The sequence below is a fragment of the Talaromyces proteolyticus genome (assembly GCF_021365285.1).
Source record: "Talaromyces proteolyticus strain PMI_201 chromosome Unknown BGW36scaffold_7, whole genome shotgun sequence".
Classification (NCBI taxonomy): Eukaryota; Fungi; Ascomycota; class Eurotiomycetes; order Eurotiales; family Trichocomaceae; genus Talaromyces; species Talaromyces proteolyticus.
Window position 1 is genome coordinate 317,997 of NW_025764283.1, and position 27,609 is coordinate 345,605.

General features: G+C 44.8%; 8 protein-coding genes across 8 annotated transcripts; 4 read left to right on the plus strand and 4 right to left on the minus strand.

The window, feature by feature from the left end:
• Positions 1-1,448: 1,448 nt before the first annotated feature.
• Positions 1,449-2,330, minus strand: BGW36DRAFT_297227 (kinase-like domain-containing protein; the record flags this gene model as incomplete). The annotated part of the gene is made up of 1 exon (XM_046211338.1): positions 1,449-2,330. The coding sequence occupies one exon, from the start codon at positions 2,328-2,330 to the stop codon at positions 1,449-1,451; it is 882 nt and encodes a 293-aa protein (XP_046070938.1).
• Positions 2,331-3,900: 1,570 nt separating this feature from the next.
• BGW36DRAFT_380050 (uncharacterized protein) lies at positions 3,901-4,861 on the plus strand. Its single transcript, XM_046216283.1, has one exon. The coding sequence runs from the start codon at positions 3,924-3,926 to the stop codon at positions 4,539-4,541; it is 618 nt and encodes a 205-aa protein (XP_046070939.1). The 5' UTR covers positions 3,901-3,923; the 3' UTR covers positions 4,542-4,861.
• Positions 4,862-6,399: 1,538 nt separating this feature from the next.
• On the minus strand, positions 6,400-6,864 carry BGW36DRAFT_397645 (uncharacterized protein; the record flags this gene model as incomplete). The annotated part of the gene is made up of 2 exons (XM_046218321.1): positions 6,400-6,520; positions 6,578-6,864. The coding sequence occupies 2 exons, from the start codon at positions 6,862-6,864 to the stop codon at positions 6,400-6,402; spliced, it is 408 nt and encodes a 135-aa protein (XP_046070940.1).
• Positions 6,865-7,171: 307 nt separating this feature from the next.
• BGW36DRAFT_428027 (putative peroxisomal membrane protein Pex17) lies at positions 7,172-9,381 on the plus strand (the record flags this gene model as incomplete). The annotated part of the gene is made up of 4 exons (XM_046220493.1): positions 7,172-7,245; positions 7,297-8,291; positions 8,340-8,788; positions 8,845-9,381. The coding sequence occupies 4 exons, from the start codon at positions 7,172-7,174 to the stop codon at positions 9,379-9,381; spliced, it is 2,055 nt and encodes a 684-aa protein (XP_046070941.1).
• A 220-nt stretch (positions 9,382-9,601) lies between these two features.
• BGW36DRAFT_298062 (prenyl cysteine carboxyl methyltransferase Ste14) lies at positions 9,602-10,573 on the minus strand (the record flags this gene model as incomplete). Its single annotated transcript, XM_046211406.1, has 2 exons — positions 9,602-9,690; positions 9,748-10,573. The coding sequence occupies 2 exons, from the start codon at positions 10,571-10,573 to the stop codon at positions 9,602-9,604; spliced, it is 915 nt and encodes a 304-aa protein (XP_046070942.1).
• Positions 10,574-10,947: 374 nt separating this feature from the next.
• BGW36DRAFT_180016 (trimeric LpxA-like protein) lies at positions 10,948-11,766 on the plus strand. The gene is made up of 2 exons (XM_046209719.1): positions 10,948-11,159; positions 11,255-11,766. Exons 1-2 carry the CDS (start codon positions 10,999-11,001, stop codon positions 11,694-11,696), a joined length of 603 nt encoding a protein of 200 aa, XP_046070943.1. The 5' UTR covers positions 10,948-10,998; the 3' UTR covers positions 11,697-11,766.
• Positions 11,767-15,414: 3,648 nt separating this feature from the next.
• Positions 15,415-16,779, minus strand: BGW36DRAFT_397669 (uncharacterized protein; the record flags this gene model as incomplete). Its single annotated transcript, XM_046218323.1, has 8 exons — positions 15,415-15,489; positions 15,513-15,807; positions 15,837-15,970; positions 16,052-16,121; positions 16,142-16,386; positions 16,494-16,598; positions 16,642-16,701; positions 16,726-16,779. 8 exons carry the CDS (start codon positions 16,777-16,779, stop codon positions 15,415-15,417), a joined length of 1,038 nt encoding a protein of 345 aa, XP_046070944.1.
• Positions 16,780-18,798: 2,019 nt separating this feature from the next.
• On the plus strand, positions 18,799-26,892 carry BGW36DRAFT_297844 (putative ubiquitin hydrolase; the record flags this gene model as incomplete). Its single annotated transcript, XM_046211382.1, has 11 exons — positions 18,799-19,447; positions 19,504-22,541; positions 22,591-22,738; positions 22,790-23,367; positions 23,418-23,521; positions 23,577-23,776; positions 23,835-24,395; positions 24,446-24,497; positions 24,546-26,638; positions 26,693-26,749; positions 26,831-26,892. The coding sequence occupies 11 exons, from the start codon at positions 18,799-18,801 to the stop codon at positions 26,890-26,892; spliced, it is 7,542 nt and encodes a 2,513-aa protein (XP_046070945.1).
• Positions 26,893-27,609: the final 717 nt, after the last annotated feature.

Here is a 27,609-nt window from a genome sequence, read left to right on the forward strand (position 1 = left end):
GAAATATACTAGATAAGTATTATAGTAGCTAGTGATACTGTAGGAGCAAGCGCTTTCAGGCTACGAGAAGGCACTGGGTCCAGACCATCACAAGACCTAACAAGCCGCAAAGGGATTGAAAGCGTTAGTTAAATTGTGAGAGCGTCATAGTTTAGGAAGGGTCATATTTTAGCTTGTCCACAGGAAATAATAGCGGTACTTTCTTTTTCGCAATCCAGGAAGCGATTTCTGCTTCTTATTGTACCACACAAATAATCTATGAATCTACTCATTTATCTACAGTATTATCTATTTCAAAAAGAAGGCCTGGGATGAGTGATGAATTTAAAGTTAAATTAAAATTTTTTTAATGTTGCTACTGTGATTCTTCGGAAAATTTTCTAATAAATTATTCCTTCGCTTTGCCTCGCCTGATTTATCGATCCTATATCAGGTCTTTGAAAACTTGTAACTTAACGAGTATGTAAGAACCGTAGACTAGTAAAAGATAACATACAGAATTAATCGCATTGAAACTAGCGTGTTTATTGGAGTCACCTCGGTGGGGCTGAATTGGTTTAATAGAGAGTTTTGGAGGTGAAGCCACCTTCGAGTCTCCCTGTATACGGTCCTTTGTACCAATTGGTGTAGGTGTTTGTATTGAGGATAATGATGTAGGTGCGGTTGGGGGCCCACTTTTCAGCACCGCTACGGTTTAGGTTAGGGTTACCCGCATAAACACTGCACTAATTAATTAGTTTAAATATATTGATGTAAATGTTAAGCGCCATCTCCACTTGCAGCATGCGGATTGAAAGCTATCAAGCAGCTAAACTGACAAGGCCGGCCGCCGAATGGAGGTTCCTCTCGCAGGTCCGCCTGTACCAATATCAAGGTTTATTCGTTATTGACATGGGCCCACGTACGTATTGATCCTTATCAGCCTCGTTACAATTTAATGTTCGATTGGCCCTAGAAGATTCTCAGACGTGATAGCTTTACCGTTGCGAAAGAAGGTAGACGGCATTTCACCGAGCCCTTCTACTATAAATAAGGCGCAACACCACGACAATCAGGTTGATCAACCATCTTCCAAATCTATCTTTTCTGGCCGATAGCAAAGGCACCAGATATCAATATCTATTTTCATTGAACATAAATTGTCCTAAGTGTGGGAAAGGCTACATATCTGGGAGAGACAAGTGCGAATTCTGCGGTGGCGATCTCCCTACAGCTATGGCTCAATCTACTCCTTCCGTGGCATGTTCCTCGTTGGCTTCGGACCTTCGTCCCTAGGCTCACTGGGTGCAGTGATAATATCCAATCATGTCCACCATCCTCAAGCGTGACGCACTGTTGCATGAAAGAAGGGGGTGTGGGTTGGGGTTGGAGTTAGGTTGCAGGGGGTTTCAGTTCTTGGTGTCGATCACTGGAGAATCATATGGATCGAGGGAAAATGAATGATATTGTCAATACATCTCTCGAGGACTGCTTCTGTCCTTATCCCTGAGCAGTTCCATTCCTCTTTCATCCAAGTTTGGATACTTAGATAGGGCATAAAAATCCAACCAGAACTCGCGAGCACCTGTGTAATCAGGCATATATTTCTGTAACAAAGTTTTCCACTCTTTGTCTTCCTGGCTCAAACCAATTCCAGAACAGGTAAACTCCCACCACACTGGGAAGTACCCAGAAGCTTCCCAATCGATTATACCCGTGAGGTGGCCATTTTCGACCATGATGTTGACGTAAGTAAGATCACCATGAGTAAAAGTGTAGGGTGCTGCAGGTGGTATACGTTCTCGAAGTCGCAAGCGAGCGTCCTTGGGAACTCCCTTCAAAGCCATATCCATCTCCACCCAAAGTTCGTCGTCAGATGAAAATGGCCCATGCGGAAGACCATAACCGTTTGGGAAAAGGAAAGCAGAAAAGATTGGCTGATCATTCAGAGCCTGCATCTTATGAGAGTGCAACTTGCGAAGTTGCATCAGGGAATTGGCGGTTTGTTTTGCTATTTTTTCTCTCTCGTCTGTTGGCATGTCCGCCCAGAGAGTGCTGAGGGGTTTCCCAGGAATGCGTTTCATTAACATGAAGTAGCGTCCATTTTCTTCTGTCCAATCTTCAACGACTGTAGGTAGAGGAATAGAAGTCTTCTCTCTCAAGAAGCGGATATTCGAAGCTTCAAAGTTCGGAGGCTTGTTAGACCGTTCTTTCAAAATCAAGTGTGAACCTAACGACCACACGCCTCTGTCGCTCACTCCGTAGAATAGCTTGACGTGGCTTTCATATCGGCAATTTTCTTGACGTTCAGGGCTCCAGCTACAAGCTGAGCAAGACCCTGTGATGTCCATCTGAAGTGAGAACCAAGGCCTTTCCTAGGCAGTGGACTTAGATGACAGGGTAGAGAAGAGGTTCATGTTTGCGTTTTGTTATGCGACTTCTGTACACTTGTTAAAGCGGAAGCTGCCTTGACGACCGCTGACTAAGCCAAAGATGATTGACTAAAGCGGAAGGAGGTGTACGGACGCTTTGCCTGAAGAGTGTCTGTCGCTGCCATTCCCTCTCTGCATACATCCGCTTCGCTCTTTCCACACCTGAAGTGTTCTTACGTCTGCATAGAGCTACCTCGAAACTCTGGCGTTAGATTAAAGATATACAGTCCTGGATTCAGAGAATTGGAAAGAGACTATGGATATACTTCGTATCAATCCTATTTTTGGGCACTTGTGATGGTACGTATGTTGATTTGAAACTGAAAAAGAAGCATGAAGTGACCGCTGACCTTGCCAAAGATATTGTAGACCGCCCTTCCCTGACTCCAACTATCCGATTTTTCTACAATGGTGAATAGCGGTCCACGGCACGCCGGAATCAGGGGGTCCATACCGAGAAGGAGACGATTTATTCGCAGCAGTGTGGGAAGAACTTTCTCTATATTCTTACTGGCCCAAATTTGTGGGTAGCGAAGACGTATCATTCAAATCTTTATTTTCATTTTAAATCAGTGGTTTTAAATCTTAACCCTTAAGCTTTGTACCGTATTGAACTTAGAAAGCACCAACTGTTTATTTAAAGAAATATTTCTTAGCCTATTTTTATAATAGTTAGTCATATTATATATAATTATATGTAGAGGTTCTATTGTAATTATAGAATGGTGAGATAGAAATATGATAGTAATCAGAGTGTTGACAGCTTGTTAGATCTATTAGATACTTTCTATTTGTGGGTTTGACTGGTTTATATGGAAGCTTCGAGTGAATCATGGAATGGTTTTTATAGACTATATAGCAGTTTCAAACTATGTCATTTTATTTTACAGTAAATTAAGTCCAATAGAAAAATAAGGGGAACGTCTCTAACTAGGCTTATGCTACAAACTAAACCTATACGGGTAAATGCCCGCGTAGGGGCGGAATCGCCGCTCAGACGGGTCCCTGTTGTTTTCACCATAAATCAACTCCACACCGCCAATATTTGAAATGCAATATCCAGTTGCTTTGGTGATTCTGTCCTGTTGATGTAGGTAGCTCTTTAAAGTTATTTTATGTAATGTGTGCACGAGATGACAGCTCTGTATGCGTGATTGCCATCAGTTGAGAAGCAAGGGTCTAAATTCGTACTCTCTCAGGTTCGCCGGTTTGCCGGTTTGTTGGATAGTTTTGAACACACTACTGAATCTAATTCTCTACTGCAGGACAACTGAAAGCCCGAAAACACCGAACAATGTCATCCTCCCACCCCTCCCCAATGTAACCTCCTGCGCCTTGCTCTATTGTATAGTATTGAAATATCCCACTTACTATGTCACGACTATTTGATAGGTGGAAGTTTCTCTGGGTATTCTGGGTGGTATAGAAGTATAAAGAGTGTTACAAAGTCGACTTATTTATCTTCCTTTATCACATACCATTTCAAGAACTCGTTACACTCAGAACACAAAAATGATTGCAAAGAACTTTCTTCTCACTACCGCTATAGCGACCCTTGCCCTCGCTGGCAGTCCAGTTGGAAGCGGCCAATGGACCGAAGTTCATCCCGAGTTTCATTTACAACAATGTGCTGGAGGGGAGGTTTCTGGGGATAGCTATACCCTCCCTAAGTCACCTAATGGCAGCACCAGTGGCTCAGGCTGCCGCAATGGTCACTTACGTGCTGAGCGCAGCTATGAGAATCACTACACCTCAGGGGTACATCAGTTTGGAGGCGAGTTCAATATCACCTCTCTGACCGGTACCCACATCGCGCTCAAGCAGACCCACGGTGTCAACTCCAACTTTTTCATAATGGGCATTAAGAACAACGGTGATATCTATGAAATACATAGCGGCAGACCCATTGCTAGTGGTGTAGCAAAGGTCGGTACTACTGTGCGAATCAACACGATACACGATACCAATAAGAAGACGTATGCTCTCTACATAAACGGCAAGTTGTCGTATACCGACGATAACGCCCCCAGCGGCGATGCCTATTATGACAAGTGTGGTGCCTATGCGGCCACTAGCGGCTACGGTACTATTACTGTTAACTGGGACGATGTCCAATTCTGGACCCAGTAGAAATTGGCAAACTGCTAATTAGGACTGGTGGTCATGACGGTATGCACCGAGGCGCTAAGCCTATTTTCGGAATATGGGAGTAATTACCATTGCTGTTGTCTGTTTACTCGGCTCGTATCTTTAAAAGGTAATCGATGAAGCAGTAAAGTATAAATTTTTGTCATATTACTGAGAAGTCATGTAAAGAACTGCCAACAAACTACCAAGTGCTAGTCTAATCTGGAGGCTTGAGCGTCGGGGATGTCAAGGTAACTAGTTATGTATAAGATTATTACATAAATAAGTTAACAACTTTAAAATGTGAAACACCACCTGTCGGTGTGAAAAAGCACCCGTTGAAGTATGCTAATTACAGCGTGGTGGGTCCTTACATTACTGTTGAGCGCAATTCGAATTAGCAGACTACCTGCTTCGTCAGACTCAACCGGAGTTCTGGAGGTAAGACTATCTCGGTTGAAGGGAAATCTCCGAGGTATTGTGAAAAACATGAGAGTTGCGTCTGAATGGTCTTGACTTGTCCAAGACCAGACAGTGAACCTAGGGGCTAACAACCCCCTTTTTTGGCCAGGGTACAGCAGTGCTTACATTACTGTGTACGTTACAACCGCTGAGAATCTGTATATGGATTAATTAATCAAGTCATCCCTAAGTGGCAAGAGTACGGAACTCTAAGTATTATATACGTGTATCTTATTTATATGCCTGATATTTAAATTTCTTCCCCTGACTGGTATTTGCAACACCTATATTTCAAGAAAGGTCCTAAGGAAAATTTACATTTGACATACATAGGGAGCAACTTCATTGGGAGTCGAGAATACTATTGCCTCTACACCGTCGGCAATCTTCCCGGTGAATATCTAGAATATACTCCTGGTGGCACTATAACTCAATTTTGATCGTTTAGCTTATGAAACAGTGTTTTATTCGAAAGTTTATTGGTCAACACTATCCTGGCTCTTCAGATCGGCATATATATATTATAGCTACAGTCGGTCTTGTGATATGTGTCAGGATGCCATGAAATAGAGATATGAATAATCCTATTGGTGCTATTCGAACGAATAGTAAGCTTGACGAAATGTGCTGCCAAACCCTGACCCTTGTTGCCTGGGGCAAGCCACTACTTGACTGTCACAATTTGTAACGCTAGTGAAGCATATTGTATTTTTTAATGAAAGAAAGAGAGGGAGAAATATTTTGACCTAGTCTACAATTGCCCACTGATTAAAAAGCACGCAGAAATATGCAAAGGCGATGTTATTACTGATGGACAACGATTGTTCGTGTAGGATGTGACGTTAATACCGATTTTGAGGGGATGGCTATAGGCTGCGTTATATAATCCACCTCATCGAAGCCGAACGCAGTATCGATATTTTATACCCACATATTAGTTTGAGGAATTTGAAAATCTCCAATATAGGGGACATTGCCCTCTATAGAAAACTTCAAGAATCCACAATCATTAAGCTTCATATTGAGATGCAGATAACCGCGTAAAATCTAACAATTTATTTTTGAAGTTGTTTGGTACCACGTCAGGCTGAATGTCAAAAAGTCGACACAGGAGGCACAGTGGGGTACCGGGATCAGCACCATCTCGGACGCCTGCCACGTTTGCCTGCGATGACAATCAGTAAAAAAAAAAGCATCGGAATAGATTTAATAAGAAATCCTACCTTGCCGATTGTCGGCTGTTAAAAGCCGGAATTGATACGCTGACGCAAAGAGGCGGGTTGTGCGTTCCTTCTCAATTTAATATAGTTCAGCGATCTTTGCATAGTCTCGCAATGAGGTTATCCCCCTAGCTAATGATATGACAAAATTTGTTCATAGAATACTAGATCAGCTTGCTTCAAATTGCACTCTGCATCGGGAAGCTCGAGATGATGACAACTAAAACGTTAATGCCAGCCCAAACTAATGGTATCCACGTGGTCATTGTAAAGTTGCCCGCTTCATAGACCCAACCAAGACTAGAGAGATTATTAGCGTCTATATAATGTATATAATCTGATAAGGGGTAAACTGACATTAACCCAACCATACTTCCAGCCAACAAAGCCTCTAGACCGGATACGACTACATAGGCAACGGGCACTGCCCACATCATTCGCCAATTCCGCCATTGAATGGCGGTTGCAAAAGCTGCCACCACAAAATGGAGTCCAATATGGAGAATCAGTGTCCAGTAGAGCGTGAATCGCCAGATATCTTCGGCGTGATATAAGTAGTTCTGAGCTTGCGGCACTCCGATGACGGGGAGATGGAGGGATGGGAATGGCGGGACCGAGTAGTCTAGCGGAGCCTCATCGCTCATGGTGATCGCGTATGAGGATAGATCAAGGTTTTTATGCTATACAGAAGCTGTCGGGCTGGGCATCATGCGGGAATGATTCACTTCATTGCTATGTTTTGTGATCGAGCTGGCTTGTTGTTCTTGCTGGAGCTTAAGCTTAAGCTCGGACCCACCGATAATCACAGCAGTGTTTGCACCTTTTGCTCTACCCGGGATGTACAGTACTAATCTAAAATGGACCTCGGCTGCGGAGAAGGCAAAGGGCAACAGGGCCGACTCCAGAAACAACCCGTTCGCAACTTCCCAGAAGTGCCTGCGAGCATTCAGCATGGCGACAGAACGCTCGCTCGCTACTCTGCTGCGGTCGCTCCAAACGGCTTCCGGGCCGGAGGATGCTCATGCGTGAGTCCCTTGCTTGTCTTTAGCTGCCGCGGATTTACTGACGTATGCCAGCCTACTGCCGACCGCAACCAGCTTCCTCGCTATCCTCACCAATCCATTGAATGTGACGCTTCTTTCTTCGCAATTACTAGCGTCGCCAGCTATTTGGGACCATCAGATTGACTTGCACACGTGTCGACGAATATTGAGCGTTTTCAATACCGCCGCCATCGGCATCATACAGAACGAGGCTTCCGATGAGCCCCGAGCGCCATACGCGCGACGAGGGTTGGACCGAGAAGCCTGGGTAAAAGCTGTTGTGGATGGGGCCGATGATAAATCGCCAAGATGGCGACATTTAATTCTTCTGGGTGGCGTCTTGCTCGGATTCGAGGGACAAAACAGACAAGGATTGCGACATAACCTTCGATATAAATTGGAATCAGGACTCGTGCAGGCTGCACAGCTGGCACTTCAACAAGGCGATGGACTGGATGGAGTTGCTGGTTATTGCATAACCATGATATTGAACTATACATTCGAACTTTTATCCGACCATCATCGTAGTCAAATCGATTACAACCGCCTGCTGCCGTTGATGCTTCATTCAACTTTCTTTGCCAATGAGGGACTCGACCGAGCATACTTCGTGGGAACAAGTGATCGCGATATTCTTGAAGGGAATGACAAAAAATTTGGGTGGCCTTCTACCTCAATGACGTATCAGCATGTCAAGAGCGTATCTTCCCGGCCGTTGGTCGCATCTTTAGGGCCGTTGTCGCGGCTTATCGCCCATGCGATGGAGAATGTTACTGACCCAAATATCGTGTCTGATGGAATCAGTTTGATCAATGATTTCGCTCGTACATTACTAGTTCAGTGGCGCCAGAACAAACTGTCGGAGGTGGATCCATCGGAGGAGACCGAGTTTCTAGATGCCGAGTCGTTGAAAACTACTATCCCAGAACTTTGGCGGCTGCTTCGGTCGTTGATGTTCTCCATAGTCATAATCCTACGGGCCGTGCTTGGCAGGATGCTGAATGATCGCGTGCTTGCTGCTGGCAGTGGTAAGTCACCTTGTGCTAAATTTCAAGATATGAAGCTTACAGTCACAGTGGCACCTTTTATCGCTATGCAATCATTACATATACTTCGTAACCTCTACTTCATCACATCGCGCATTGGGCAAAACTCGTCGTCTCAATATTCATTTGTGAATCTCGTTGCTATCGATATCCTGACGCAGTACCCGGATCTGGCTGAGAACTTTCTAAGGACAATCAAGCCCATTGAACTGGGCCATATTCCGCAGCATCCGTTAGAAAGATGTCTCGATTTATTCTTTTTAAACACGGCCGAGCATTTCACGCTAATAATATCACCCCAAACAAGTGACGAGCTGATTGTATCTGCTGCAACTCCTTATTTGGCGGCTGGTGGGAACAATCATCTCTTAGAGATTTTTGAGGCAGCTCACAGTGTAGCCCTCGCCGTTTTCTCTGCGCCGCAGAACGCAGATATTGCTGCGAAGCATCTACCCTTTTATATAGATAACCTATTTACGGTAAGCTTGCACATCTTAATTGTTTACATTGTCTCAGGAATTAACCTATTGCATAGGTATATCCACAAAATCTCTCCGTTCGTCAATTTCGACTCGCATTTAGATCTGTCGTCCGCATTGCAGCACCTCCATCCCCGTTAGCCAGCAACCAGCCTCTCCTCGCACCTACACTCTTGGAACTTGCCCATAAACGCGCCCTCGACGCATCGTCGACCTTGCTACCTCCATCCCTCCAATCCTCCGAAGAAAACGCCCTAGAAAACCCCCCTCTACACTCTGAAAGATCCGGCGTCATTCTAGCCATAATCGACTCCCTGCCATCTCTCAGAGTAGAAGATCTCGAAGAGTTCCTGCCGTTGACTGCGCGGCTAGTTAATACGATCAATGAACCGGATGTCAAGGCAACCTGTGTTGAACGGTTCTGGGACGTCTTGAGTGGTGGTGAAATGGATGTTGAGCGGGCTAATTTCTGTGTTACCTGGTGGTGCACTCGCGGCGGAAGAGAGCTTCTCCTTTTCGGCGATCAGCCTGTACCTGAAGAGCCGGTCATGAGTGGCGCGGTGGTTGACGTGGCGCGTGAAAGCAAATTATGACTCAGAGACTAGGCATATAGGATAATATACATGTAGAATACCAGCTATTGATTAACTTATCAGTTTTATCATGTTTACGACAGGAAGATATATCTCATTGGAAAATGAGTAGTTTTGTAATGGTACATCTAACTGGTATCAACAATAAAGCTCTATTCTCTATTTTAATGCATTAAAGAACACGCAGATAGTATACAGATGCAGAAAGAGATGAAAGCTGTTAGGCAACAAACGGGATGCCCACAAGAGTTCTTCTTTTGTAGGCCACATAATTATCCCCGAAAAAGGACACCAGAAACCTCTCTTCGCCTGTAGAGAGATTTTATCAGTAATAATTTCCCGAAAGAGCCGCGGAGGAGTACTCACGTTGTATTCTCGAATAGAAAAAGCGCCATAACACAAGGGCGTAGCCGATGAAGCAGATGACATTCTTCAGTACCATCTGAGTGCCTAGACCCCACCAGAAGAACCCAAAATAGCTTGGATGCCTCAGAAGTCTGTATATCCCGCTTGTCACTAGGACGTGGCCCTGCCTGTGCTCAACTTGCACGACATGGTTAAAGTTACTTCCCGCGGTGGCCATAGCCGATGTCCGCACGATCTGCCCAATAATCATCAAGACGAGCCCTACAATTGTGACAGAAACCGAAATAACAGAATCGGGGTTGAAAATGTAGCCGTTTGGCGCCAGCCAGTGCGAAACCAGACACTCGACAATCGCAGATCCATGGGCAATGTTATACGCCGCGCCGTTCGCAGAGAGTAGAAACGACGAGACGTCGGCATACCGAGTGTTGTATTCTGCGGTAACCCAAAACTCGAGGTAATGAAAGAAGCACAGCGAGGAGATGAAAAAGGGTACGCGCCATAATGGAGTCGGAGTCGGCTGCAAGGCTAGCAGGATCGTGATAACGGAGGTCACGCCTAGAACGACGCCGAGAATGAATGCTCGATTGGATATTCCTGAAAGTGACATCTTTCCACCGGGGAGTAAGGAGGACGGGTCGATTATACGGGTTTCGGCGGTGCTCGTGGTGCCGCTGCTGGTGTTATCGTCGGAGTAGTGTATATTGGTGGTGGTGGGCGGACGCCAGGCTGTGTATGTCTCGCGTGCGTCATGCCTGGAGTGAGTCGGGTCTAAATGATCTGGGTCTGGAAACAGGTCGGACGATGCCACTGCTGTTGTAGGCATTTTGATTGGGGCTGGTGGGGTGATGAAGGATGGCGAGGGTAGACGACGAAAAGATGAGAACAATGAGATTGATAGCTGCTTATCAGAGGCGCTGGAGACACTGAGGATTCTCGTAGGACCGGCAATTCGGTTTGCAAAAAGCAGCCATCATGCCAAGCTTTCACTTCCGAAAAGTGGTCGCTGCGTGCATTGAGCGATGGATAGGAGGGGAGAGTTCTTGTTTGTATACGTGCAAGGTCAGAGGAAGACTTGGTAGTCCGTACTAATTAGTGGGCCCTGCAGCGGGGAGTTTAGGCTGTTTGGGCCGAGCCTGCTCACGTGGAGCCGATAAGCGATAAGCTCCGGCTGTCCCTGGCGATGAGGATACATGCAACTGTACCCCTCACAACGCTCGCGTACCCCGTATCTATCCTATCCCGTACAATATGGCGCAACCTACTGAGAAGGAGAAGATGCTCCGTGGAGATCTCTACTGTGCTTTCACCCCAGAACTGATCCGTGAGCGTGACAAGTGCGAGCACGCTTGCAATCGTTTCAATACCGCCGGGGAAATGACACGCCGACGGATGATCGAGCTGTGGCGAGAGTGAGTACAATCGCCGCTAGATACATGTAATCGAACATTTCATTTCGATAGTCTGAGTGCCTTCGTTTGGGTCATAACTAATAATGACTCTACAGCATCGTTCAGGACACACGGCCACTGCCTCCCCCAGTAGAAGATCTGGCTGCAGATGAGGCCCTATTCGCCAATGAGCCGTGGGTGCGGGGTCCCTTTCACGCAGATTATGGCTACAATGTAAGAGTCGGCAAAGGTGTCTTTATCAACTTCAACTGCGTTATTATCGACACCTGTCTAGTCACTATTGGAGCTCGCACTCTCTTCGGCCCTAATGTTCATCTGTACAGTGGCACTCATCCCCTGGATCCCGCAGTTCGCAACGGGTTCGAAGGACCGGAGACGGGCAAGGAAGTCCACATTGGAGAAGATTGCTGGCTTGGAGGGAACGTGACTGTTCTGCCCGGAGTTACGATTGGCAGGGGAGCTACAATCGGGGCAGGAAGTGTGGTTACCAAGGTGCGTCCATTGTCACTGCTGCTCATGTGCTGTTGTTCACTGTAAGCAGGACGTTCCTGCCTTTCACGTTGCTGCAGGGAACCCAGCTCGCATTATCCGTAAGATCGAAACAAGGATGTCTGAGGAATCTTGAGCAGTTCAGGACTGAGCAGTGAGGATACAATAGCTGGGAGTTGTAAATTTTGTTAATAGCCTTGCCCAGTGATTCGATTGGCTCGTGCCCGTTTTCCATAGAATAAGAACGACAGAATGATAGGATCTGCTGTAAGCGCCGAGAAAGACGCATCAAGTCTCACCACATTGTCGGATTCTTTTGCTTCGTCTAGGCGCTCGCAGAAGCTACCCAATCGCTCATGCATCATTGTCTCCATATCGTCAATTGAGAGTTCTAAGAAATATGGTTTTAGATATCCGCGTCTTGCACGATGGTGATGGTGGTCAACGGTAGCTGCCACCGAAGTTAGGGTTCCTCTGCTGGCAACAGTGGCCTATCTTCGTTGACCCTGTGAGAGCCAGAGTAGATTGTTCCATAGTACTCTGAATCCCTAACCTGAGTATCCCTAGGGTTGGCCCGAATAATGGGGCCTACGGAAGACAATTCTACTCAGAGAACATTCGAAGATTGGGAGATATATATACCGTATTTCTCATGCATCTTCTCAATCTGCCACAGATACTGACCATCCTGAATCGCGTCGTACTAATACTCGTACAGGCTTGTCATAGTAGCTATCTTCGACCCTGGGAATCCACGAAGGGGTGTAAAAAAAGGCTGTAAAGCCATTTCCTCATAGTGTATAGAGAAAACAGACCTAGAACTGCCAATATATAATATACCAATGGCCACTGGCCAGTGATCATAGATTATAGGGCAGACATTAAAGAAGAACACAAATTGGCTGTGGGCTGGTCAAGATACTGAAGCATCGAGAAGGACTACTGCCCAAGAGAAGGTATATAAGAATCATTATTATTAGTTTTCACATTTATGATAAACAGGACCAAGAAGACAACTAAGACTAGTAACTCTTATTACCAAGACCATCTATCGGGTCCATAATCTGTAATAATTCCTTTTGTATTCCCTTTTTATAAGGAACTTTGTATGTGAGACGAGAAAAATTAAGAATCAACCTTATGGAGAGGGTTTAAGGGAATTTATATGAGAAATTAATTCGGACACGGTGTTCAGTTGCTTATAAGGAGGAGTTGCTTATAAAGGTGGTTGCTTATAAAGGGGGTTGACTGTAGTTATGCTTTCACTAAAAACTTGATGCAAAGCCACGGCCCATAACGTTGAACTATTTTTGACGTAGCTATGTTCCAGCTGCAGTAAGACCTCGGATTTAGCAACCTCAGATTAAGGAAGAGGACACCGTGTCAAATTAGATTTGCATAAAAATCCCTTGTTATCGAGGCATACAAAAGTTTATTTTGATCTGACCGAGAAATTTTATCCTGTCAACATGTCCGACAAAAACATCAAATAATAGCGGAAAACTATACCCAAGGAGCAAAAAGCTGCTATACGCGTTCAGTACCAGTCGAAGCCATAATTATCTAATTTTGAGCTTGAAAATTGGTTCCAAAAAACGTACAATCAAGAAATCAGTTCTTCATCGCTATCTCGAATTCTCTCGGCTCATTTCGCGTTTCTTGACTCTCCCTCTCTCTCCATACCAGAATAATATTAAACGATGATTAGCACATCAGTGGCTAGAGCTCGAGAAGGTGTTTTTGAATGGTTGAAACGAGCGGAAAAGCAAATATCTGCTTCTCAAGAAGCTATTCGCATTCAAGCAAAGGATTTCTGGTCACAAATCTATCCCGATAAACCTATGCCTCCATTTAGTAACGGTTGGCTCGTTGGGTCCCAAAAATGCGCCGAGATTAAGAGTAAACTGAACTATGGCGAAGCAGGAAGTCTATCCCAGGACGCAGAGAACGATATGATTTACATCCGCCGGTTTTTAGCCTTATATCAGCCTCAAGATATCTTCAGTTGCGATGAGACAGGGCTATGTTGGAAGATGATTCCTGACCGGAGTCTATCTACACGCTCAATTAAGGGTAAACAAAAGGAGAAAGCTCGAATCAGTGTCCATTTTTGCTGTAATGCAGATGCCTCACAACGTCTTCCACTTTGGTTTATTGGATCTGCAGTTCGTCCTAGAGCAATCGCTAGGGCTGGTATAAATGTTGAAAATCTTGGGTGTTTTTGGCGGTCTAATAAGAAGGCCTGGATGATCGGTTCTCTTTTTAAAGAGTGGCTTCTGTGGTTTGATTCGTTAATGACTGGTCGGAAAGTTATTCTTCTTATGGATAACGTCTCTGCTCATGCCAGTGCATTTGAGCAGGTAATTAACCAATTAAGGAATACACTTATCGTCTGGCTTCCGGCAAATTCAACGTCAAAATATCAACCTCTTGATCAAGGCATTATCCGGACATGGAAAGCGTATTGGAAAAGACAGTGGATTCATTTTATGTTATCTGAATTTGATAAAGGATTTGATCCTGTATCGAAAGTAACTGTTTTACATGCAATCCGATGGTCACTGCTTGCTTGGAATATGGATGTGGCTGATTCGACAATAATAAATTGCTTCAAGAAAGCTTTTACTCTTGACGAAGCCGAGGAAACTGATACTCGGCAAATTGAATCAGAGATTGGGATGGGAATCCGAAGTCTTGTACAGTCAAACTATATAAAAGACGCCATGGATGTTCAACAATTCCTTAATCCTCGAGATGAGGAAGTCACTGACAGTCTAACTGGTATTGATGCCATGATTCTTAGTGAATTTGCACCTATGCGGGAATCTGAAGATGAGGATGACAATGAAACGGAGCCGGATCCAATAATCTCGGCCTTACAAGCCGTGGAAAGTTTACGAATACTTCGTCTTTATGAAGAACAGCAGCCTGACGGTAATCGAGCCCTTATACAGCTTCTAAACCGCCACGAGAGGGTCCTCTTAGCAAAGAACGTTGATTCTCAACACCAAGCCGATATCCGCAATTACTTTGCCTTCCCGACTTGACCATACTCGCTTACATCGTCACCTATTTGAACTATCTCAAAGCGCCTCTTTAGGTCGATTCATGATGTTAAGAAGTCCCGAGTTTAGTTCTTCAAGTCGGATTTTTGGTGTTTTCTTTTTCCGGTCACCCCCTTGGCTTGATATTGACTTATGCGGACCAAAGAACAAGCCCGATGGCCCCATCCTCATCCTTATCATCATCAATATTAGATCGTACTAATACAATTTTCACGGGGAATTCAACCTGATTTAAGTGGTCATCACGTATTAATTACGGATCGGAATGTGGCTTTGCATGGGCTTAACTGACTATACCGCCGTCTTTGTGTGAGATTGAGAGGAGACGACCATATATAAGCCTTCAGGAGTATATCTTCAGCTTAGTGGATTTATATTAGTTGGACCATGTCTATATAGCATCAACAAGCTTGCTTAGGATATATTTACTACAAGGGATCCCTCATATTAAGGGACGGGAGACCCGTGCAAAATCGATCCCTTGATCCGAGGTTTTACTGGTAACTATCTATCCTGAAGAAAGTGGATCTTTGCTGAAGATCTGTAAAGTACTTCAAAGATCACTTACGCCCCGGTTAAGAGTATTCCCAGCACCATCCACCTCATCGAAAGAATTTAATCAGATTATGGTTTCCGAGATGGATTTGAATGCCAAGGGGAAAAGGCACTAACACGTGCCTGAAAAGCCCCGTCTAACAACCTTAAAAGGGGAAACGTATTGGAGGCTTTGGATGAGAGTAAGCGAAGCAGCGAGACCGCTTAAAGCCAATAGCTGACTGGTCTTATTAGAAAGAAAAACAGGCAAGAAAATGGTCGATCGATCATTATCCTCCTTGCCCATTTTCTTGCCAATTTTGGGAGTGTATTTGAACTGAAGCTTGGATCCTCCTGCCAGCCCGGATATGCTCTGGATGACAGCGTGGTGTAGTGCTCGTTGGAAGAAGCCCGTAATACTCCGGTCAATCGTGCAGCTCATTCCCTGCATGAAGGCGAGAGAACTGACTAACCAGCTGAATCCTTTGAAACATGCAGAGGAGTACGATCTGGGCTTTCCCAACCCCAGCTGGTCGCAAAACTCATCACCGTTGAGGACCCTGCAATAGGGCTTACGATATTCTCAGACGACATGTTGACGGGAGGCAGATCTTTCAGACACTCGACAAAGTTGTGACTCTTGATATGAGAATTGGGGTTGATTCGTGATGTGAGCAGTATACTCTCCATAGTAGCTTTGCTTCGGGCTACACTGATAAAAGACTTATCAGGAGTACGAATGACATAGGCGACATATCAAAATAGTGCGATATAGTCAGCCGTTTCTTAGTAACTAGGATGCACACCCATTAGGGGAAGCTGTAGCCACGAATGGCTACGGCGAAACGTAGAGATGGAATGAATACAATCCAGACTGTTGATAGGGGTGCCAACTTCTCGGAGTCAAAATAATCAGGCTTCACCTCTGCCAGGTTGCTAATGCACCCATGAACCATAGCATGTCGGTGCCGAACACGGATGGTTGTCACATGTCCAACACCACCTGGTTTGATCGCATCTAGAGATTCCGTGACCTGAAGAAGAATCTGAAAGGTATCTAAGAGGTGGACCAGCAACTTGCGCGTCGAGAACCCTCCAGTACGAACAAGAACCTCCGCGGTGCCGGTAGATGCGAAATTCTAACCCATGAATCCCTGAAGCGTTAATCCCATGATGTTAGCTAGGGCATAGCGGTAGAAAATCTTTGGCGTCTTTTGATTTGATCTCAGTTAATCCATTCAGACACAGTGACTGTTTGATCCCAGAATTTGGAGAGAGTCTCATCTTCGGTGTGGTCTACTAGGAGGCCGTAGAGATCCATTCGGTATGTGGACTGTCCTGATTTTTCTTTCTCCCTTTTTGATATTCCTGAAGTTTTATCACAACTTCGCTACCAGCGTGTCGTATTGCTGTCGCAGCTCCTGGGTCCACTCGCTAGCGATATGGAGGGTGCTCTATTCGAAGCTGTAGTTTCCAACCTTGAGAGTTGTCACGGTGAGAGTTAAGATCGAGATATGAAAGCGTGAAGCCATCTTTGATAATGAATAGAAGAAGGTCTCTAGATAAAATCCGGTTACTGTTTTGCGTAACGTTCAGGCATCAGGGAGAGTAGGCTAATCACGAGCACTATTGCAAAGACCGAGAATGTTAAAAAAGAAATACAATTCCACTGTGGTAATTCACTTTTGATTAGGTTCAGTCAAGAATAAATGGATTATATTAGAATAACTCGTCGGTGCATCGGTGCTTACCTCCTATCTAGGTCCATTTGTCCATTTGGTTAATTGTTAGTAACTTGTTTACGTGCCTACAAATAGTACAAAACTCTTCTCACAAATCTCGGTGAGTCTCCAAATAAAGTAGAACTCTTCAAGGCATACCGTGTCTAACCTCGGAAAGGCGGAAGGAGTCCCAGATAATATAATTGCAATTTGCCGTCTAAAGGGCATGTCAGCTCAGCAAGGATTTGATGCCGTTGGTAGGCTTCTTGAAGACCGATACAAGCGATGGGATATTTCGCGGCTAGTGTCCCTAGCTGGGGTGAGCCCATTGACAGCAAGGTCAAATAATACGTTGAAGGCATTAACGCCGTTGTCATGGCCAACTTGTATTGGAGGTGAGAATCTTAGACTGTTGAGGGCTTCATTCTTGTAACAAAATCCCAAGCTTCAGGATGGATAGATACATGGGTCGGGATCCAGAGGAAGTTCGACGGACCGGATTAATCACTGTTTTAGAGATATATCTGAATCGTTCATACTTAAACGAGTCAGGCATATATGTCATCTATTTATGATATGGTGTACGAATTTTAGTCTGTTTTCAAAGACTTTATGCCTGGACGCTTTTCTTGGAACTCTCTCCGTGCCTGTAATGGAAAGAGATTTATGTATGTTATTGTCTAAAGCTTAGATGGTTGACATCAAGATTTAAGTGATATTTATTAAAGATTTGAGAAATTTTATCATCTTCAAAATGATTGTATAAATTGTAAGTCATAGCACTTGCGGCGCCTAATAGGGGACAGCTTTGTACAAGTATACATCTTACCTTATTCAACAAAGAAATCATTTAAAATTTATTTCTAACACTACAGACGTCAGACTCAAGGCAGCTTCTGATAGATAACTCAAACGCCAACAGAAGAAAATTTCCCTCGCGTTTTAGGTAATTAATTTCCTCAATGATGTTTATGTAGTTCCTCGTTTCATGCGCGGGATGTACAAAGACGGTAATCATCTGCTATCTAATTCCCGTATTACACAGCTTTCGTATTACGCACCTGTCTGTGTGATGGTTCTTTGTTTCGGGGTCATACACCAGCGCATTATGTGTCAAGATAAGCTCAAGTTTGAGGAGTGTAGAAAGCAGCAGGCGGGCGTTAATTGCAGATAAACACCCGAATGCCTCCCCAGGCTAAGGAATACTTAACCAAATACAATCATGACAGCTCAGCCCACTAAACGAAGACATAGGCTTGTTGGTATGAGATGAGAGTAATTGGCCAAATCCTAGCATAGCCTTAGAGGAAGCGCATTAGACCGGCGTATGCAGTAATTATATACTAACTAATACCAGTGCTGATAATAACAATTCTGCTGCGGATAGCGGCGACGTTACCGTACGTTACCGTACACGAAATGGTGTTTTCTGCCGGCGAGCTTATGACGCTAAACATCAGCCTTTCCTCACGGCACACATACTCTCTCTCTGTCTCTGCGTCTCTCAGTTCGCCCTACCCTCATATCTAATTAATTCTTAGAAACGAAGCTCGCTTCGATCTCCAAGACTAGGGCACCTGCACTTTGGAGATTTGGGCCGAGCTTTCCTTACCTGCCGCTCACCCGCTTCTTACACTTCTTTCCTATAGCTTCCGCGGCTAACTCGAAATAATCTCCAATACAAGGCAGCAATAGCTCTGGGCCTGCTGGCTCTCGACGTCGTTTCCCCCTCCATCTTGCCTCCACCACCAGACACGCTGTTGGTCCTACTCTAGCTGGATACTCGCTGCTCGCTTCTCTCAATGATCTGATGACGAGAGGGAAAATGTCATGGCAGGTACCCCGCTAGGCAGCTCCAGCACCAGCACCCCGCCTGGTGCTGTATCACCGGAAGGTTCTCTACGAGCGCACGACGATTATTTGGAAGATACAGACTCCCAGACTACCAGGAAACGTCCTCGGCTCGATCCTGATCCCGATAGTCTTCCTCGCGAGGCTATGTCGACTGGTCCGCCGCCCACAACGCCAACCCGCGAAGAGCTTCCGTCTCTACAACCCTCATCCAGCCAGGTCACAATCAACATGAAATCGCCCTCTCAAGCCATACCGTCCCCACAAGAACAATTTCCCGCCAACGAAATCTCCAAACCGGAAGATGAAATACATTCGGAGGTCGCAAACGATCAGATCTCAATTGGAGAAGATACGGCTATGGCTGGCGCCCATTCTTCGACCGCCATTTCAATATCATCCTCGCCTGCCCATAGCCCTGAAATAGAAGTGGCGGATTTGGAGGATATGGACCAGGATCCGAATACATCCCAATGGCGCCCACTTGGAGAAGCCCTCCGTGAGCAGCATTCAGCGGGAATTGTTCAGGTCCATGAACCATTCTCACTAGCCGACCAATTTCCAAAGTTACGTGGAAACCCGGATTTGAGGGAATCTTTGGAAGAAACAGTGAACATGATTGAGAAAGGTATCGCTCCTATCTCTCCAACTTTACAAAAATTATAATTGCTTACTTCGTCCTAGGTCATCCTCAAGACACGATGATTTTCAATGCCGTCAAGCAATGGGTTTCTCTATGTGCCGATAACTTATCACAAATCACATTGGATACAATTCAGGATGATCGGGAATTTTGGGAAGAGTTACCTACACTAGTTGAAGGACTGCTGCGCCGAGCAGTGAATTTCCAAACTAGCCAAGGTCAAGGTACATGGCAATACCTAGAAGAATTTTTCTTCGATTTCGGAAATATCGCTATCCATATGCTGTGCCTCGACATTAGTTATCTCACCCTGCTTTCTCAAGACCAAGACATACAGTTGCCGGACTCTATCTGCAGACCATATTTGCAGTCCCTTGTTTGGACCCTTCAGGTTTCGAATATCCCATTCTATCGGGCTTTGACGCGGTTAAATCACTCTAAAGTTGCAAACCTAGTTGCGCGGATTAACGATCACATTTCTGATGCTCCAGTCAACGCTTTGGAGCACCTTTCGGAGTATGTTTCATTAATCTTTGATCAACTCACGCGGTTTCCTCAGCTAGCGTCAGCCTTAGTTCCAGCGCTGGCTGTGGCATCTAACATGCTTGAGTCTCGAAATGAGCGTCGCACCCACGGTGCCGATGAAGATCTTTTGGAAACACCGGCGGTCAACCGCATCGTCAAGTATTCTTACGGTCTTTTTCGCGTAGTCAATGAGAAGTATCAAAATGCGGTTGCTAAAAAAGCTTCTTGGGTTACTTCTGACGTCAGTGACAACCTGTCTCGCTCAATTGGCGTCGCTTTCCGCCTATTTTGTGATTGGGATGTAGCTTTTGCTACCAAACTCGCAGAGGATCTTTCCCTAGACTTGCCTGACGTCGCAAATGAAGATTACGCTTTAATAGTCTATTACGCCTGGAAATTTGCTTCTCTCAAAAGACACATCATGGATGGGCGCATGGAACTACGAGTCTGGGGTGTGGAGAGCATGCAAGCGGAGCTCATCAGCATCTGGCGACAAAACATTCAAGGTAACCCGGAAGGCATTGAATATCCTATTGTGCAGTACCTTTTGAAATTCCTACGAGACATTCGTATCATCGACTACATCGTGGGGGTGGGATCACATCCTCAACTGATAAGCCGCAGTGGCAACATCGTTGGCTTTTTCGTCGTAACTGGTACTTACACTAATACTGATACCGACACTATTTGGAAAGCAGTCACCGACAGCCAAGACCAGAGGACTATTGGAGAAGTTTTGACAATGCTGGGTCGTACGATCACAATGCATCCATCTTCGTCTACAAGCCTATTATACTTCTCCTCCAAACTCCTAGAACTTCCTCTCAATCGATTTGACACACGTGTCGTTGAGTTCTGCGACCTTCTCTTCAAGACAATGCGAGAAAAATATGAAGAACGTCACCGCGATGACTTTTCGGACTCTGCCTACCTTGATTCGACTCCATTACGCCTGTGCGTTCGTTTAATACGAGAGTCAAATTCTTGTCATGATATAAGTGATGAACACAAGGTCACTCTTCAGAGATTTGCGGGAGTTCAATTGCAACAATTTTTGCTTTTTGGAATGAGTGAACCAGACAAACGGGACGTTTACGAGCGATGTATTGGAGACATCGGCGAGAAAAATGAATTTGCGTCTGGGAGCATTCAAGCATTAAACGCGTTGATTCCAATGAACTTTGACACTCAAGAAATCCGAAAGCTTGCGACAGACTATGACTTGACAGCACTGGTTATCTCAGAGTTCGCGCATTTCTGGGAAAACATTACTGAACTTGCAGACCGATTTTCACAAAACGCCCTTTCGTCTCGTGTCCATTTACTCGGCCGTATCATCGATAAAGTGCCTGATACCATTACAGAGGAGCTCAGTGACCTTCTTTGGACCAGGGTATTCATGACAGGCAATCTCGATCAGGCAAGAGGCTTTGTGTGGGAAATGTTATGTCGAGCTATGAAACATTGCATAGCACCTAACCCGTTCGTAGATCGATGTCTTCATCATTATCTACCAGAAGTGTCGCCGGAGAACTACTCTTCCGAGATCGTGTCATTTGCTGAACATGCAGTTCACTATGAAATTCGCTTCAACCCTCCACCAGTTGCTAACGAGAACGAGATTATCGCATTGCCTGGCATGGAGCGAATCTGGCACTTTATCCTGACCGCACCTCCAAATACAATCGAAGGGAGAGCAACTCAATTCGCAATAGAGATCTATTTAGACCATCTACTGATACGGAGAGCTCCGGCTTCCGCAGCCGAAGCGACGCATATCTCTTTAGTGGACCGTTGTGTTGAACAGATAAAATCAGCCGCTACGAAGTTGAAGTCCTTCAATGATAGTGCAGATGGAGAAGATAAGATGATGGTTACGACTGCCGACGAGCAGGAAATTCAATCTGCAGGCTTGAAATTGAGCCGCTCTTTACTTTTTCTTCAACAACTCCTACAGGGTCTTCGATCTCGACCTCAATACAGCCCACCCCAAGGTCCCCCGCCAGAGCTCCCGGAACGTATCGGTAGAGGGGAACCCGTGGATATCTCATACCAATCTTTTAATGAGTCTAACCACTCGAAGATACGCACGTTACGTATTGGCAACCTTTGTACTGCTGCTGAATTGGTTGATCGTTTGACACGTGTAACTGGATTTAGTAAGTTTAGTGTGATATATGGAGGCCAAAAGATTGATCTGCTGGAAACACCAAACACGACTGTACGGGATCTTAATATCAAAGCGCTTCTGATCATCCGGAAAATCCCCGATGGTCCTGGATTCATGACTGCTGGGCGACGTCAATCGCTTACATTAGTCGATTCGGAGGTACTCAAGCACTTTGACGATCTGTATGATCTTCTTGATCTGGAGGACAGCTACGCGCGTGAAATTTACGATTTCCTCATTGTATTTCCACCACAGGAACGCTTGCGGGGACTTGTGAGAGCCGAAACCAATGGAGAGGAAAAGTTATTTCCGATGGAGAAGCCCTATAAATTTTTGTATTCTGTGAAGGCACTCTCCATCTGCCTAAGGGAGGAATCTCTTGAGGTATGCTTACTAGACATTTGAAGGTTCATGATCACTAACTAGTCTTTAGGGTGAACCTAACAGTTCTTTCCTTCGCCATAGTATCCAAATACTAATAAATGCTCTAATACGCCCCCAGATGGCAGCGGCATCGAAACACAACATGAATCTTGTGTTTGCATGCCATCTTATTGAATGTCTTCTTCTGTGTCTTTCTGGTACGTTCATCACCACCGATTTCTGATGTTCTTTATACTTATTTTCACTAGTGAAAACAACAAGTTCTCATACGATACCCAACGCTGAAGCATTGGTCAAGGAACTATTATTCTTTATCGAAGCGTGCCAGAAAATGGACCAGTCCGAATTTTCGGAGACTGATATTCAAAAAGTCATATGCAATTCATTTGCTGTCCTCGTAGAGGCTTCGGTTTCTCACCATGGCTTTTGGGAAGTGACAAAGAAACATGCTCAATTTGATCTACTAATCTTTTCTTTGCTGTTAGAAGAGAAACGGCATACGATTCGTCGACAAATTGCAGAGAAAATAAAGATTGTTTGTGGACCGCCTAAACCTCAGAAAAAGAACGATGGTACGGGGACGACCGATGCGGATGGCTCTTCCCCGTCTGAAACCCCAGTTGTTCTGGATATCATGGCGACAATATGGGATGCTTTCGTTCAAAATATGCGACGTTCTGTGCAATATGCAGATCAATCCCAGGAGTTCTTTGCTGTGGCTCTGGTAGTTTTTCACTCGGTTTCTGAAAAATCGCCACACGACGTTATATTTACTGAATACGTTTCTCAGTGGAGTGATGCTATGTTGAGCCACAAAACTCAAGAGGTATGTCTTTATGCCGCTATGAGTGTGAAAATTCTAACGAAATATGGCAGTTTGTGGGACGAGAGCCAGTCGACCATGTCATATTGGGATTTGCGCGCCTTTTGCGTTGGTGCTTGGACGTTGCTGAACAGACAAACACAAAGCTCAACGCAACGTAAGCAAAAAAACCATTTCCTTGTGTAATACCAGCCTTTGCTTACTATTTTTAGGAGCCTTATTGAGAGCTTGATCAATAACTATCTGTTTCCTGACTTATCAGAGCCCTCGGATACAGAGATTATCACCCCACGAATTCCTGTCATGCATGGAGAAACGAGGGAAGAGCTGTATAACATTCTTGTTTTGCTCTGCAAACAAGCAGATAACTATGCCAAGGTCATCGATCTGATGTCAGATCTCATTCCTCATGGTACGGATTAGCCTTGTTTGCCTGCTTCACATTCCCTGCTGACAAGTGGTTACTCTAGATTACACGTACAATACTACATGGGCCGCCGACAGATTGAAGGCAATCAGATCTCCCGAAGGATATGCAGGGCTAAAGAATCTATCGAACACTTGTTACCTCAACTCTCTCTTCACCCAGCTTTTCATGAACATTTCATTCCGGGAATTCATGCTCAATGTCTCCCTCACAGAACCCGAATCGCAGAGACTTTTAGTAGAGACGAAAAAGATATTTGGAAACATGCAAGAGACTTGGTGCAGATACGTCGATCCGGAAGGAGCCGTTGGGTGTATCAGAACCTACGACAACGAGCCCATTGACGTGACCATTCAGATGGATGTTGATGAGTTTTACAATCTTCTTTTCGATCGATGGGAGGCACAAATTCTGGATCCAGAAGACAAGAAACGCTTCAGGACATTCTACGGCGGCCAGCTTGTGCAGCAAATTAAGTCGAAGGAATGCGAGCACATATCAGAGCGTCTCGAACCCTTTTCAGCTATTCAATGCGATATCAAAGGGAAAGCCAATTTGGAAGAGAGCTTGCAAGCTTATGTCGAGGGAGAGGTTATGCAAGGGGGTATGTTTCCTTTTTAAATTCCTATTCTTCTGATGCTGATATATTGCAAGACAATAAATACTCATGCACGTCTTGTGAGAAACACGTTGATGCAGTGAAACGGTGAGCAGGATTTTTTCTAATTTTTGATCGTTCACTAATTTGAAACAGGGCTTGTCTGAAAGATGTACCCGACAACTTGATCTTCCACTTAAAACGCTTCGACTTTGACATGCTCACCATGATGCGGAGCAAGATCAATGACGAATTTCAATTTCCAGAACGGATTGACATGACTCCCTATAAAGTGGAATTCCTCTCTGATCCTGACAATCAACTTGAGCCGGATATCTTCGAGTTGGTGGGTGTTCTGGTCCACAGTGGCACTGCGGAGTCAGGCCATTACTACAGCTATATTCGTGAACGCCCTGTAGCCGACTCAAAGAAGTCCTGGGTTGAATTCAATGATGCCGATGTCAGTTCATTCGAACCGGCAAAAATCGCGGAACAATGCTTCGGTGGACTGAACGAGTCGTTTCATGCAACTTCCATGGGACAAGGACGGTTTGGGAAGGTCTGGAATGCTTATATGCTCTTCTACCAACGCGTCACCAGCATGGAGACGGCCAAAGAAATCTATCAGCCTACTATCAAGGATACTCCTGTTCACGTCAAATTGCCCATTGATCTTGGCAACCACATCGCTATGGAGAATGAACTCTTCATCCGAACATACTGCCTTCTAGATCCATATCATGCCTCTTTCGTTCGATACCTGCTTCATCTATCTAATGATTTCGTATCGTCAGGAAAGCCTGACTTTTCAAGACTGCAAAAAACGGCAATTTTTATTGCCATGGATACATTTGATCAATTGATATCGAGATGCCGAGAGTTGCCAGAATTAGATCGCGTTTTCCCCGAATTCAACAAAGCGATATATGACACGCCTAAAGGGGCATTAAGGGTTATCCAATGGATTAATGAGAGGGACACAGGACTCCGCAATCTGATATTGAAACCTACCCAGCCAGCGGTTCGAAATATTTCAAAAAAGATTTTCGTGTCGGCTCTTGCAAGGCTTCAAGACCTGGCAGGAAACAATGGTATGGATGAAATCGATCAAGCAAAATGGGAGTTAAGATATACGGAATCTTGGGATCAAATTGTGATTGCAATGAGCAATTTGTGGCCTATTCTTCACATCGCGAGCCGTTCCTGGGACGACTATTTCGAACTTTTGTCTCTATTCACGTCGTTTCAAAATCCCAAGATCGATATTCTTCTCGACAACGGATTTCTTCTCAAATGTCTCGAGATTATTTGGTTAGACCGCGAAGACTCCAAAGATTTGAGAAGACATTACCTCAACTACTTTAGGCTCGTGGAACGAGGCCGCAAGTTTTCCCATAGGAAATTAATGGAACTGCTTACTAATTTGTTAAAATTCATCGATTTCACATTGCCACCCACTCCTGACGATCGTGTTCGCCTTGTGAAAAATGGTCGATACTCTCTTAGTGAAACGGAAAGCTGCTTCATTTTCGACCTGGGCCAGGGCAAGACTAAAGAACTTGTTCTTGTGCGGAAAATTCTTCAACATCAAGTTAATCCTCCTGCCAGTCACTCCATAGTTGGTCAACTATTAGAAGCCGAACCACAGCTTCAAAAGTCACAGTACATCATCAAGGTCCTAGAAGACGGTCTTCGGGTGGCTCCTGCACAACTGTGCGCTCCATTCTTAGAGGCAGCTACCGTATTCTGCATGAAAAGCCCCGATGAGGAACAAGTGATCAACTTGATCGATTACGTTGCTAAAGGAGTGGAATCCATCAATAACAGCGGTGGAAGAGAGCATATTACTTTCTTCACTAACATAGTCACTTGTCGGAATGAAAGAATTGAAAAGGACGAACGGTGGTTTAGCGAGAAAGTACTCGTGCGTATCCCTGATTGGGCGCCGACACTTCTCATATATCCCGAAAAGACGGTCAAAGACATAACTTTCGACATGCTGCGTGAGCTTCTACTCAATCAGGAGCAGAATGAGAATGACGAGGAATACAATACATCCCTCCACAGAGTCGCTAGAGAACTCGCTGAAGGGTGCATAGACCGCTTGAGAAAGACATATCTCGTGCAACCTGGCCAAAATGTCGAGGCCAAGGTTGTGGATACCATTACTTTTGTCATCACTCACTGTTTGCGCGAATATTTCGATGAAGGTGAACCGGAGGATGCCGAATTTATGCAACAAGCTGAAGGTGCGCTAGTCTCCATGTTTCCTTTTTGATGGAATCTTGCTAATTCAAGGATAGCTGTGCTTAGTGCGATTGATCAATTATCTGTAGATGTGCCAGAAGAGATGGCGTCCGGTATGTCTTCCACTTTTCATATGTAAAATGCTTTCTTTTCTGACCTTTGATAAAATTCAGTGTCTGATTTTGCGTCACCAGAAGATTGGGAAGACCAGTCGATCATGGGAAGTGACTCTGAGCTTGGCATGGCAACCCCATGAAAAGCCACATAATTGCTAGCATTTGAAACATCAAAAAGAACATATCCTCCCATTGTGTGCAACTCGGTCCCCATAAATGCTTCTTGGCAGAAATCAACGATTTAATGATATTATGAAGAGGGAAACAAGCGCTTTATTCCTCTCCTTGGTCACGACTATGCATTTTTTTGAAGGCGTTGTAATGTTATCTACCATATCAGCACTGACGCTGACGGAGCAACTGCTAGCGAAAGAGATTTGTGTCCGCCATTAATTTTGGGCTTGTAGCGTTCTCGCTCAATATCCTACCCTCTTTTATTTTCTTATCGATCTTGGTTTGGTAATCGAGAAGTATGGTTGGCGTTGATCTCGGCCAGACTCGGATAACCGCGAGGCGCTATTCATGCATTCTCTTTCCTACTCGGACCTCCCAAGTTTCATGTAATGCTACAATAAAAGGAATTCAGACGGTTTTTACAAAAATAAGTACATTATTCACACAAAGCATCTTTACATCCTGGCGGGCAAGGATATATTGGCTGGTCTTGGATAACTTTAATTTCTCGCCAAAAATACATGCAATATTAACAGCAATGGAAAAATTTTAACAGCCTGAACAATCTGTCATTTTCATGAGGACCGTGAATTAATTGAGTGATAGTCTTATTCTACCATAGTCATACTCGAAAAGAAAGGCCAATAAACGCCTTGCTAAACCGTAGCTGAATTCGATCTAAT

Excerpts from the sequence above, each read along its gene's own strand:
- BGW36DRAFT_380050 (XM_046216283.1), top strand. The coding sequence starts at position 3,924 with ATGATTGCAAAGAACTTTCTTCTCACTACCGCTATAGCGACCCTTGCC.
- BGW36DRAFT_180016 (XM_046209719.1), top strand. The coding sequence starts at position 10,999 with ATGGCGCAACCTACTGAGAAGGAGAAGATGCTCCGTGGAGATCTCTAC. Across the intron at positions 11,160-11,254 it reads ATGATCGAGCTGTGGCGAGA|CATCGTTCAGGACACACGGC; the intron begins GTGAGTACAATC and ends ATGACTCTACAG.